At 33.3% G+C, this 14,898-nt stretch overlaps 1 protein-coding gene and 3 pseudogenes across 1 annotated transcript; 1 reads left to right on the top strand and 3 right to left on the bottom strand.

The window, feature by feature from the left end:
- Positions 1-769: 769 nt before the first annotated feature.
- LOC140675316 (uncharacterized) lies at positions 770-1,970 on the bottom strand (annotated as a pseudogene).
- A 3,247-nt stretch (positions 1,971-5,217) lies between these two features.
- LOC140675317 (zinc finger protein 862-like) lies at positions 5,218-6,226 on the top strand. The gene is given in 2 exon segments (XM_072909677.1): positions 5,218-5,795; positions 5,797-6,226. Coding segments are annotated over 2 exon segments (1,008 nt in total).
- Positions 6,227-11,422: 5,196 nt separating this feature from the next.
- LOC140675318 (uncharacterized) lies at positions 11,423-12,781 on the bottom strand (annotated as a pseudogene).
- Positions 12,782-12,862: 81 nt separating this feature from the next.
- Positions 12,863-14,442, bottom strand: LOC140675319 (uncharacterized; annotated as a pseudogene).
- Between the last annotated feature and the right edge of the window lie 456 nt (positions 14,443-14,898).

Genomic DNA, 14,898 nt, shown 5'->3' on the forward strand with positions numbered 1-14,898 from the left:
GACTCGTTTTTAATCCGTTCGCAGCCGTTCTTACGTTGTTTACCGCCGTCCTTCACCCATTCGAAAATCGTTCCTGACCCGTTCGCAGCCTTTTTTGCAGCCGCTTTTGACTCGTTCGTAGCCGCTTCTGACCCTTTCGTAGCCTAGTTCACAGCCCTGCTTGAGATGCTGATAGCCTCGTTCGAAGCTGTTGTTGCTGCTGCTGTTAGGTCGTTCACTGCCACTCATTGTAGTTAGATAGCAGTTCGGTAGTTCTTCGTAGCTGTTCGATAATTGTTCACAGCCGTTCGATAATCTTTCGTAGCTGTTCAATAACCGTTCGATAGCCGCTCCTAACCCGTTCACTGATGCTCATTCAGGTTGATAGCTGTTTCTGAGTTAGCGTTAGCCGCGCGTTGAAGTTTGTTTAGCGCAATCTGTAATGCTCGCACGTCCTTCTCAAGCGAAGTAAGCTTCTCGTCTGTTCTTTTTGTCGATTCATTAATCTTTTAACGCAGGACTGCACGTACAATTTGTTGACGGCATCGGTGTCAGCCTCATGTTGCGCTACACGGCGAATCTTACGCGACCTCGCATCGAAGTCTGTAACGACGCGACACAGAGCGTTTTCGTGCACGTAACTTTTTACCAATCTATCCCAAGAGCCGTTTGTACCGGTTGCATCATTTCTTGAATCGAATAAGCCAAATTGGTTGATAGGCATTTTTTCCGATGCTTCGTAAAGTGTCACGCGACGCTGATCGACTGATTAGTTTTGTCGAGACATCATTCAATTTATAATAAGACCATCTTCGCGAAGTTCTTCGATAATCGACATGATTTCATTGTCATGAGCATTGTTACCGGCTTGACGCGAAGCATCCAGTAATCGCAGACGATCTACCAACTCGTTTGGATCGTTCCAATGCACGTAGTCGATCTTATTGTCGTTTAGAGTTATAGCGCGCGGTAGTATACCTTTTCCAGCTTTTCTGCTAGAAAATAACGGTGCAATTACATTTTTATATTTATATCCTTTAGTCCCTAATACTGGATTATGTGCTTTGTTTCCACGTTTATGCGCATTCGTCGCTAGTAATATACTTTTATATTTAAGCAAATCATCTTCGGTGTATATTTCATCGTCGGGGATTTTTTTGAAAATTAATTCATAGAGACCCGGCGTTCCCGTATATTTTACTCATTCATTGATAATTATATTATCATTTTTGTCTACGTCAAAATGTTTATCACCGAGGATTATTCCATCGTTAGAAAACTTAATGCCATACACATAATCCATAGCTTTATCTTTATCTTGATTCATAAAAGTTAGTATATATTTTTGTCCGAGTGGACCTAAATGCTCTCAAAATATGTTTACACCTTCGGACGTTTGCAATTCACGTTGAACCGTTGTAACCAACGAATCGGGTGTAGTTTCAAAAATTTCTTCGGCGGATGGTTGCTCGTACGATAATTGACGCGGTTGCGCAATTTCTATCTGAGTAGATGTGTCCGGTATCGTTCGTCTTTGATTCGGTGTAGAAGTTATCGGCAAATCATTTAATGAGACATTTATTTGTTTTTGCTTTGAGCTCAAATCATTCAATGAGATTCTTGATCGTTTTTTAACTTTAATAATTTTCTTTTCCACATGATCTTTTCCGAGTATATTAAACGGCTCGATTTTCGATACGTCGGATTCTAACATCGATAGTATTTTGAACAAGCTGTTTTAGAAGTTCACTAATCGGCTTAAACTGTTTCTCCAACGCTACATCTTCCTCAATTTTGTCAGTTTTTAACGCGCGATATTTTTTGCGAATTGACTCGCTCGTCTGTACAATTTTTCGCGCAATCTTTTCACGATCACTGTTATCACTCATGTTTGTTTTTTTTTATATAGACGTTGCTCTGTCAATGTTTAGATAGCAACTGACCATTTTACGGTATCGCAAATTCATTAAAACCTCTTTTGTAGCGTCCATTGCTCATTGAACTGTCTTTGTCAATTACTAGAAATCCATACTTGTGCTGTCAACATTTTTGACATAACGTGCTAAAATCATCGTAAGACATGTCAGTATTTACATGATCGTTGTACACATGTCGCAAGTTTGTACTGTCTTGTTTAAATAAGATCAACAGATTAGTATTGTCGCGTATAAGATGCTTGGGTATCTTGGCATACGTTTGACAGAGATAGAAACAATCGACGCTTGAGAAGTCGACCCATTGAGAAGTACTCTCTTATCGTATCTTGCTTGTCACATGCCACGTCATCAAAGATAAAACAGAATTCGGAAGCGCCTCTCTCGACGGAATGACATCGTTGTTAATAGAGAACGTAAAGTAACCAATTTCATCTATCGATAATAGTAAATTTTTCAAATATTGATATTTTGGTTGTTGAAGCAATTTTGAATATATGTATAAATTTTCAAAGCGTATACCGTTTGGACTTTCTATCAAGCTTATCAACAAGTTAGTTTTATCACAATTCGAAGGGCCGCAAATGAGACCGCGTATTGTATTCGGTAACATTTTTCCATGTTTGTGTATTTCTTTTTCAGGCATTAGCCTATTGTCAAAATTTGTTATTTTAATTACCATTGGTTGTAGCACAAATTGCATGACTTGTCTAATCAGACTTAACAATTAGTACAGTCAAATTGTACCGAAATTCGTGAAATATCCAAGAAATTTGCGAAGTGTTTGTAATTTTGTATACTTATACAAAAGTATATTCTATTTAAGAATTCGACGAGTCTCGAGCAGTACATAGTGTGCTCAACCCTAAATTCATGTATAAAGACGCTCCTGACCGGCGTAACGGTCCCCGCCAGTCGACCAACTGCTTGCGTCAGTCTTGACGTAGTCACTGTGCGTGTAGTATCGTATGTTTTCAATTTATTCATTGAAATATTGTGAACAGTATTAATAAATTGAAAATCAACAGTTATTATTAATAATTTAACGTTCTTCTCAATGTATTTATATCTGTGTGTGTTTGTGTATGAACATTTTTCAAAATGACTGAAAACAATGAGTGTTTTATTTATGACAAAACTATTTCGGATGATGCAGTAACAGTTGGTCCAGAAGCCATACAAACTTTAATAAATAGCAGCAAAGAACGAGAAGATGGCAAACACGAATTACTGAGCGGAAGAGATTTGATAGCTGTCCATAGAAATTGTAGGAAAAATTATACAAGACCAACCAATATTAAAGCAGCCAAGAAGAAAAAACGTAATGAAGAAGCATCCACGTCAAAATTATCACCAATAAAAAAAAATTAAGATCTGAAATATTATTTGATTTCAAAAATATATGCTTCTTTTGTACGGAAAAAATAGATAAAGCTTTTTGAGAAAAACAGACAAAATTACCGGTAAGTAGAAGAATTTCAATCACTGCTGTCGACAATTTGAATACTCAAAATAATATTATAAAACACGCCGATGAGAGGAATGACAAATGGGGAAGAGATGTCAAAGGGCGTTTAAGTAACGCAATAGATTTAGTCGCAAAAAAAGCTGCATACCACGAAAAATGTTACAGAGAATTTTTTCGAAAAAATCGAGAGAGGAAAAGTATCACCCTGGGTGCCCCCCATCAGATGACGTAACATCTGCTATGGAAACAATTTATAATTATCTAGAAAATAGCGACGATTGCCAATTTTCATTCGAAGAATTAATAAATCAGATCGAGGGTTATGTACCGCATGAAAGTACGATAAAACAAAAATTAAAAGAAAAATACAGAGATGACATAATTATTACAGTGAACCATAAAAAAACTACCATTATCTGCTTTCGAAATATTGGACATGCAATTTTAAGTGATAACTTGTATATTTCAAGAAAAGTCAGTGAAGTCGAAGAAAAACTCAGAATCATTCAAAAAGCAGCTGAAATCATAAAATCTGACATCTGCGATTATATTTATGAAAGTGCATCTTATCCACAGAACACCGAATTTTTAAATAACATCGAAGACAGCGTTCCTAAATCCCTAATGTTTTTTTTTGGAAAAAGTCATCATGGACAAACGAAAATGCAATTCGCAGTTACTAAAAAAAAAAATGTGTGACAATAGGTCATTCTATAATATCTGCAGTTAAGCCTCGTTCTTTCAATTCACCTTTACAACTAAGTATTGCTTCATTTATTTATAAAAAGATGGGTTCAAAAAATTTAGTGTAAATGCTATCCAAGCTGGGTATTTGCTCCAGTTATAATGACGTACAAATCTTAGAAGCATCACTAATAATAGCTCCACCAGAAAAAATTGAGCCTAGAGCATTCTGCCAATTTGTTTTGGATAACTGTGATTTCAACGTAAATATAATTGATGGTTACAATACCTTCCATAACATGGCTGATATTAAATGCATAACCCCGGCTAGCTTGATAACGTACCATTCAGATGTAATTGAACGATGCAAAAAGTTAAAGAAGTCTGCAATTGTCGAGAAAAAAGGTATCGTTGAACTTCGTATGTTTGAAAAAAAGAACGGAATGGGATTGAAGAATCTTCTTTTGGAGAATCTAGACGATCTGTTTCCTTCTAAAAAATATGACGAAGTGCCATCTGTTTGTGATGTATTGTGGATGTACGGAAAGTGGAAGAAATTCGAAAATATTGCTGGATGGCAAGGATATATGGAAAAAATTACGTCTACAGAGTCTTTTGATCAGACGAAAGTACAGTTATTGCCGTTTATAATAGCTCCACCAAGTGACTACGACACCGTTTACACGTCCCTAATGATGGCTGTTGAAAAATCCAAGAAACTGCAAATTCAGACCACGTTTGTCACGTTTGATCAACTCCTGTACATGACTGCTGTTGACATAGTGCTTTCTGCGGGGCCGGACTCTGAATTAAGTAATGTTATAATCAGGCTTGGAGGATTTCATTTGATCATGTCATTTTTGGGCTGCATTGGTTTTATAATGAAGGGTAGTGGATTGAAAGAATTACTGAGTACTATCTACGCATCGAATTCAGTTGATAAAATGTTAACAGGACCAGTGTTGTGAGACGGGTCAGGTTTTTTCACGCATGCGCGGCCATGTTGTCGGTTAGGTTAGCCGTTACAGGGACGTATCGAGTGTCTCTGCAGAGCGGTGTGTTATGTATGTGGATATTTTGGCGGGCTGAAGGTGCAACGGAGGAAAAGAGGTTGGATACCAGTTGTTGGTAAGTGAATATTAATCTTTTAGAATGGATTACAATAATAATAGTAGTTGTAGTAGTAGTAGTATTGAAAAAGGAGTTGTTAAGAAACGTAGAATTAGACATTTTCAACATTCTTGGCTAGACGAAAGTATTTTTAAAGGATGGTTAACTCCTCATCCTGAACAAAATAAAGCGCTTTGTACTGCATGCAATAAGCCCATCCGATGCTGTAAAACGGATTTAGTTAAACACTCACAGACGGCCAAACATATTAAAAATGTAAATTTATCCGATTTTAAAGCCATCGTTAGTAATAGTAATTTATCACACAAAGAGAAAGTTAAACGCGCCGAAATTAAATTATCTGCTTTTTTCGCGGAACACAATGTAGCTTTTTATGCAGCCGATCATTTAACGCCTTTATTAAAAGAGATTTGCATAGAGCCTAAAGTCGTGCAAAATCTTTCACTTGCTCGAAATAAGTGTGCAAATATTGTTAAAAATGTTATTGCAAAACGTGAAGTCGAGATAATTATTCAGTGTTTACAAACATGTAAATTTTCCATTTTAATCGATGAAAGTACAGATATATCGGATACTAAAGTAATGTGTTTACTTGTAAAATGTTTCGCCTTTAAATAAAAAAGTTACAACTCAGTTATTAGAATTGTTACCTTTAGACGCAACGGATTGTTCCGCGATTAAAATTTTCGAAATATTTAGAAACTTTTTAGAAGAAAAAGAAATTCCGATTAAAAATATTGTTGGAATGGCGTGCGATAGTGCATCCGTTATGATTGGATGCAAAAATTCTTTTATGTCTCGTCTTAAAGAAGAAATACCGGAATTAGTAACATTAAATTGCATTTGCCATTCATCCGCGATTATAGCCAGTAAAGCTTGTGAAAAATTACCAAATTTTTGCGAAAATTTAATTAGAGGAGTTGCCACTTATATTTCGGGCAGTGCAAAGAGATGTGCAGTTTTGGGCGAATTTCAAAATTTTTTTGATGTTCAAAGAAGTAAAATGTTAAAATTATCGGAAATGAGGTGACTTTGTTTGCACAAATGCATTATTAAACTTCTCGATAATTGGGAAGTTTTGAAAAGTTATTTTCTTTTAGCAATAGTAGAGGATAAATTAAAATCTGCCGAAACTATTTTAGAATATTTGAACGATGATTCGGTTAAAGCATATTTGCTATTTTTAAAATATTCTTTAAATTTTTTAAATAATTTTAATGCATTATTTCAGTCGCGTAACATATTAATACACAAATTATATCAGAATAGTCGGGAATTAATTTCAAAAATAGCTCAAAATTTTGTAAAATTTGACATTTTAAAAGATATTAGCAATTTAGATGTAGATAATAAAAATAATATTCAAAATTTAGAAAATGTTTATGTTGGACCAGAATGTGAGAGTGTTTTGGAGACATTATCTTTGGAATGTGCTCAACAAATTAGATCGAAATGTTTGGATTTTTACATTATTGCAGTTCGAGAAATGCTTAAACGTTTGCTTTTTAAAGATACATTTTTTGAACAATTAACTTTTTTAGATCCTAAAATTGCTTTATATCATGAAGATAGAGTAAAAATTAAAGATTTAACTTTTATCGCAAAACGATTATTGACAAATATTGACATAACTGATTTAGCTTTCGAATGGAGAATTTTGCCATCAAGTTTTAATGAAAAACAGAAAAAAGAATTAGCTTGCTTAGATATAGATGTAATGTGGCAAAATATTTTAAAATCTACAAATTTCTATGGGGAAAAGATGTTTCCAAATTTAGAATCATTAGTTAACGTAGTTCTTTGTTTTTCCCACTCAAATGCAGAGGTCGAACGAATATTTTCTATTGTAACAGATGTCAAAAATAAAAAAAGAAACCGATTAACTAATGAGGCAATCTCTTCAATTTGTGTAGTTCTAGTTTTCAAGCAAAAAATACTAATTGTATAAATTTTGAAATTGACTCGAGGCATCTTGAACTGCATAATGCACAAAATTTATACAAAGAAAAAGGCACATCTGATGGACCTTAATTATATTTTTGCTTCTTTTATTTATAATTTAGCTTTTTTATTTATATTTTTTACATAATATTTAATTAAATTTTCACACGTCTCTAGCCAATATTTATTAATGCATGCTACATACATGTGTATATTATATGTATATTAATTTTATTTATTTTTCAGATTTTATTTATTTTTTTAAAAGATGTGCAATATTTCTATTTTTAAATAATTTATTTTTATTTAATAAATTTAAACTAAAGTATAAAATGTAAACGGCGATAGAGAGCAAAAATGTGTCCTGACTAAGGTAAATACACTCAATCTATGATAAAATAAATAACAAAGTTTGAGTATAATGGATTATTTATCAACTAATTTTACATAAATCATAACATGTTCAAGTAATAAATCACTTACAAAAAATTTTTTGTAAAATCGCAACTCGCAAATTTACAAAATCGGAGATATTATAAAAGTATAGAATTAATTATTTAAAATGCGGACGTTTCGAGCTCAATTTTGAGTCTTCTTCAGCGCTATGATTACATACAACAATAAGAATTTTTTATGGAACGGGAAATATAAACAATAAATTAAATATAAAGATGTAGTTAAGCTATCAACTTAATTATTCTGGATCGTCTCTGAAGAGTGTTTTTATAATGATTTTGGCAGTCCCCATGAGTCAACTTTACATAAAAAAATCACTAACCTGGTAATATTGCATAAGAATAAGCAGTGACCGTTAAAATCTGTGAAAATATTGAAGTCTTTCATGTAAAACGAAATAAAACACTCTGTATTATTACTATTCGATATATGTTAGGAAGTCACTCACTCTCATACGATATTCTGTAACGGTTGATAATAATTAGTTAACTCAAATCCGTGTACTGCGGAGGACGTTCGTATTGTTATAGCCCCAGAAAAGGCTACAGATTTAATGAATATATACATATATATATACATATAATTATATTGATGCAGGAATGCATCGCGAGCGAAGCGATAATCGCGCGAGCCGCTGACGCAGCGAGCCACGCGCGCCCGAGACCGAGCGCGAACACGAAACTGGAAAGGTGTCACCAAATTGCTAAAAGTACAAGCGAGGAAATTCGACTTTGAACTTCCTCGCCTGCACTAAAACGCGAATTCAGCAACATAACCATATTTGGTCATGTTGCTAAGGGACCCCCTCCGAAAAACCATGCAGTTCGGAGGGAAGCTCAGCACCCGCCGCGATGAAGCAACGGGCAGTCGTTGATTAAATCCTAACGAGGAATAATCGTCACGGAGAGTTATTAAATAGAACGAGATACACGAATAACTAAGAGATATACGCGCACCTGAGATAAGCCGACGCGTATCAGACTACCTGTACGACAGAGTATATGAGAGATACCGCTCTCTCCCTTTAACCGACAATACACACGAGTGTAGATACGTACGCTGGGAGTAGTGATAAAATACCAAACCTTTGATTTCTTTTAAACTGCTATTAATTATAAAAAAATGGAGGAGGTAAACAATTAAACCTATACAGGGTGTAACTAAAAAAACATATATGGCATATAATGACGGATTCTTTGGACAATTTGGAGACGATTTTTTCTTAGCAAAAATGTTGAGAAGTCAATAATTTTAGAGTTATAAGTTATTTAAAAAAATGGGTTTCTCGCAAATTAAACATTTTAGAGTTAAAAGACTAACATATTTACTTTTTTCAGTTAATTTAAGATATAGTTTACTTAAATAAAATTTTAATTTGAGGCTTAGTTAAAAAGATATGTAATGACAAAAATTGGAAGTGTGCAAAAAATAATGACCTTTTTCGACATTTTTGCTGAGGAAAAATCGTCTCCAAATTGGTCAGAGAATCTGCCATTATATGTCATATATGTTTTTTTAGTTACATGTTGTATATATATGTATATGTATAGTATATTACACACACATACGTGCATACATATACGCATATATATTTTTGTCTCTCACTGTATATATATATATATATACAGAGTGAAAGACAAAAATATATATGTATATGTGTATGCACGTATGTGTGTCTAACATACCATGCATATGTATATACATATATGCATAAATAATTTATATATATATACAAGGTGTCCAAGAGCACTTGTGCCATTGAATGATGCTATTGGTTTGATCTTGAATAGTCGTTTAAAGATCACTATCATAAATGGAACTCTCTAATATTCTATTGCAGCTTACCTCGAGCTTTTCAAAAGACTATGATACAATATGAATAAATATTAATATAAATATAAATATGAATAAATATGTAATATGATATAATATTTGATTATATTTTTTGTTTAACATTTTTCGGTAAAATGTATTTATATTTGAGGTCGTTATTTCAAATGAGACATCCTGCATATACAGGGCGCCTTCGGGGAGACACTATTAGCGCTAACAGTGTCATTCTATCTTTGTTACTCATTAAAAGTTGAAGAAAGATAGAACGACGCTGTAGCGTAGCGTCTCCACGAACGCGCCTACAGTGATGTGTGTGTGTGTGTTTGTTTATATACGGTATTTTTTTAAAAAGGGAAAGGTGATATAAAATAACAAAATGTCACTTCCACATTTACTAACTGCTTTCATAATTTTACACCTTTTAGTATAAAACTTTCTCACCACGACAAGGTAGGTGAAAATCGAGAAAGTTTAATTAGAAATATAATCGTAATTACAATTTCTAAATATTATCCAATTTATATCGCGTTTGGTGTCGTTTTAATCGTAAAAATTTCGTTAATTGATTAAAATTATTTTCAAGCTGATAAAATGCGGAATAAGAAATTTTATTTTTTATAATAAAATATAATATGATGCGAAAAACAATTGATAAAGAAGTCCTCACGAGCGGGACTTCGTTAGCTATCTCGCTTGCTCCTCGTCCGTCCTTTTATTGAATAAAATGTTAGATTTTTATTTCGCATTTTATCGGCTTGAAAATAATTTAAACGACCCCAAATAAAATGTTTAAATTAAATATAATATAATTAATATAATTAATATAATATTAATTAATATAATATAATTAATATAATTAATATAATATTAATTAATATAATATAATTAATATAATTAATATAATATTAATTAATATAATATAATTAATATAATTAATATAATATTAATTAATATAATATAATTAATATAATAACTAAATATAATATAATGAAATGTTCATATTTGTAGAGATAAGGAAAGATCGCCAATGCCGTAGAGAGAGCGAGGACGGACGAGGAGCAAGCGAGATAGCTAACGAAATCCCGCTCGCGAGGACTCCTTTATCAATTGTTTTTCGCATCACATATTACCTTATTATAAAAAATAAAATTTCTTATTCCGCATTTTATCAGCTTGAAAATAATTTTAATCAATTAACGAAATTTTTACGATTAAAACGACACCAAAATAAAGATACTTTGTATTTGCTACAACTCTCAAGCTTTATAACTCAACAAGTTATTAACAAAATACTTTATCATAGTGTTTTGAAAAACTTTTGAGGTAAGCTGCAATAGAATATTAGAGAGTTCCATTTATTTGATAGTGACCTTCAATTGACTATTCAAGATCAAACTAATGGCATCATTCCGTGGCCTCCTTCGAACCGAATAACTTTTGTTTAAAACATTTTTCTGTAAAATATATTTTTTACTAATATTTGAGGTCAATATTTCAAATGAGACATCCTTTATAAGTATATGTATACAGTGGTATGTTTATATGTGTGCGTGCGTGCGTGCGTGTGTATGTGTTCATATATTTTAAAGATAGAAGCAGAATTTTTTTCAAAGGGAGAAGGGTAACATAAATTGACATAAAATATCACTTCTACATTTATTTAAAACTGCTTTCATAATTTTACACCTTTTAGTATAAAGCTTTCTCACCACGACAAAGTAGATGTAAATCGAGAAAGTTTTTTGGGTTTTATTGTTACCCAAGGAGGAGGCAAGTAATTCCATTGCTCCTCCCCTCTGCAAACGCCCAAAATTTGCGATATTCATTGAATTATACAATATTTGTATATTGAAAATATGGACAACAGAAGGTCTCTTCATCGCGTCCATTCCCATGACAACGCAATCACAATATATGTATTTTTTTCGTCTCCGACTAATTGCAAATGAGTCATTTGCATTGAGACGTCTTTTTCCAAAGATATTCATTAGAATTTTTACCATTTTGGAAAAGCCGACAGTTCATTTTCTATTATATTGTTTAGAAAATGTTGCCTCATATATTCAACCCGATTAGAATATTTCTCATTACAAGGATTTCTTCCTAAAGCTATAGTTGTAGCAAAAGCTGCAGCATAAATTCCACAACATGTGCCATCAGGTTATGTTTGAATCTTTTCAAATATTATATTACTTGCACTTATTTGTGGATAACGACGATGAATGTAATTTTTTTCTTTAGGTATCAATTTATCGTATGTACAACCGGGTAAACTGTTGTACACTCGAAGCTTGGTAAAAAAATATACATCGCCAGTGATCACTGCAATTTCCCCCAATAATTTGTAAGCTTTTGTCGCTACCACTTGCTTCAATTAAGTGAAGATATTCCAAATATAACACACTTTGTGTTTCGAAACAAGACTTATTTCTTACGACGTGTAAAAATCGATCCAATGATTCGTCGTTTATTTTGCTATGTATAAGTAATACATTATCCTTTACTAAATTAAAAGGAGCAATCGCTTTGTCTAGAAATTCTTTTCGTTTTGCCATATCGTCTGCAGTTAGTTCTTCATTTTTCGAATTACTAACAACGATGCAATCATCATCTTGCTCTTCACTCAGAGTAATAGCAGCAATCTCACTTATTGTTGCTTCCAATGGCAAAACGTTCGGTTTGAATCTTTTGCTCTTTTCTGGGCCATTTTCAATTTCGATTATATTTCGTCTACTTGTTCGACTAAATATTTTTTGTGCTGCTTCTTCTTTAGCTTCTATAATATATCTTGGATTTCTAATAGGCATATGTCTTTTATGACGACTGTTCACGATTTCTGGAAGCATGCATTCATTATAGAAGCGTGTTAAAAAAGGAAGCATTTGATGTCTCCAAAAAATATTGTCTACATCAATACGCAATATTTTCATGCTTTTTGGAGTCCAAATGACAAAATTGCAATATTCTCGTCGTGTTATATTAAACTAACCCTGAATTTAATAATAATATTGGTGATTTTGATTCATTTTGTGTGGATCTTTTTTATCAAAAATAATTTGTAAAGAAGACAATGTCTCAATGGCTTTTTCTGCTATTAAATTTTCAGCCAACAGAGGACATTTGATTTCCACTAAACCATTTTCATTGATAAGTCCGTCAGGAGAAGCACCCAAAAATGGATTTTCAGTATCGATGAATAATCCGGAAGGTTTCACTTCTTTGTTTAATTTTTTGGCTAGTTCTTTCCTCGTTTGTTGCCAGTTTTTCGTATTTTCAAACAATTTTTCTAAATGGTTTTGTCGAAGTTATTCGAATACCTCAGATGGAAGATCCGGTTTTTGCGATTGCGGACCATAATGAAAATCTGTTCCTGGCTCTGTTTTGAATTTTTTTTGTTTTCCTTGTTCCTTTCGAGATTCTCTGGTTTTTACAACTTTTATTTGTCGTCTTTTTTCAAGATTCGCGACAATAGATGGAACAACTTTACACATGTTTTCATGCAATTGTGTAAGGACTTGTTGTGTATTATATTGCATAACTGCTCCCGCAACTCTAGCATCATAAGAGCCTCGTTTGCCAAAATTAATACGCTTTCCACCAATTTCTTTGCAGATTATCGAATTGAATGATTCTGCAGGATTATTGGTAAAATGCAACAACAAGCTTTCGGAATAACCGCTTATGAATGTGATAGCACTTTTTATTTTTTGATATAGACCGTATAATTTCAGAGATGGCACATAATTTTTTTTCGTTTTATCTCCACTCTCTTTACATATACGACCGCGTGCTTCGCATCGCTTATGTTCGCCAAAAACATGGCTAGGAATGCTCAAGATATCTTTTTGCAATTCCATAGCCTTATAATGTTGAGGTATTCGTTCCTCTTTTCTTCGTAGCTCTGCTGCCTTTTCTATCTCTTTTCGGATATTTAAAATGTTATTTTTCACTACATTTCGCAGTTGTACAAAGCCACGCTGTCTTTGCGTTTTTGGTTGAATCGTCTCTGCCACAGCTTTCAGCTTGCACAAATTGCGAAGCAAATGATTGGTGCATTCTATTTTTTTTACTGTCACCATTTGCTCACGATATGGTCTGTTATCAAGAATGGTCTGATATACGCTACTGTCACCATCGACAATAACTGTTTTATAAATCAGACCATGCATTTCGAAGCTATATTTAAAACCTTCGGCGATTGCATCGCTCTCCATCTTTGTGGAGCTTATGTTTCGATCAAAATTTTTGTAGCATTTGTGAACTCTACGTTTTACACTTTTTCGCTCTGCTATATCACATATTGCGCAAAATTTATTACGAACACCAACGAAGAAAATCTTTTTTGTATGGTAACCAATTATAGCTACAACACCGGAAAGAGAGTTATAAGCGGTACCATATGATCTCTTCATCCAACTACCATCTGCTACAACAGGTATATACGGAATACCGTTTATAGTATCGTTTTTCTCAAGAGCGAGTTGTTTTTCAACTTTGCCAGCCATTTTCATATTATCCAAGGCTGTTTTTCTAAAATAATCAACTAAATTTTCTCTGTATTTAATATAAGATGGTTTGGACATACAAGGGACATTCATAGCTGCACACTGCTCTTGCAGCTGGGCAAAACCAATTCCAACTGTAAGTTCCTGCTACAGCAGTCGTATTAATGTCCATTGTTTCTGACTCTGTGGGTTCAGACTAGACGCTGTCTTCATAATTGCACATTTGGCACTTGAAAAAAAACTGCGTCTTTAACCCACGGCGACGAGAACTTACGAGTTTCCAATCTTTAAATAGGCACTCTATTCCTCGCGCATGATTATCAAAAGTTCTGTAGATTTCATTCCACATGAAAGAAAAGTCGACAATGCGACGGCCTTCACGTATATTTTCCTGGATACGATTCATATCCAAAGGGCCATTATCGATAACAAAATCATTGCTATCTTCGCAATATTCGACATCTTTACTGTATGTACTTTTACTTTTTCCTTTATCTACTTGACATTCCATTACTCTGATATCAATTTCCGAATCCACATCAGAGAGTGATTCTCGAATGGATTCATTATTGATGTTCTGAGTAGCAATGTCTACAATACGATGGCCTTCAGGCAAACTTTCTTGGATACAAGAAGCGTTTGGAAGAACTTTATTATTAATAACAAAATTATTGTTATCATTGCAATTGTCCACATTTTGATTAAACATATCTTTCTTTAATGGTTTCATGAACTTTATTACCTGGGTACTAATTTCCGAATCCGTCGTATAAGGTAATTCCACTAATTTATAACAATCGATAGATTCTTTGCTAGTACCTTTTGTAACCACTGTGTTCATGGAGTCATTTTTCTCTTGTGTCCGTGCTAACTTGTTCAACTGCCTCCTGCAAGGAAAAATAAATAAATTATTATTTTGCAAAATCTATAAAAATAAAATATGATATATTTATTACATATGTTATAG

The sequence above is a fragment of the Anoplolepis gracilipes genome, chromosome 17 (genome assembly GCF_047496725.1).
Source record: "Anoplolepis gracilipes chromosome 17, ASM4749672v1, whole genome shotgun sequence".
Taxonomy (NCBI): domain Eukaryota; kingdom Metazoa; phylum Arthropoda; class Insecta; order Hymenoptera; family Formicidae; genus Anoplolepis; species Anoplolepis gracilipes.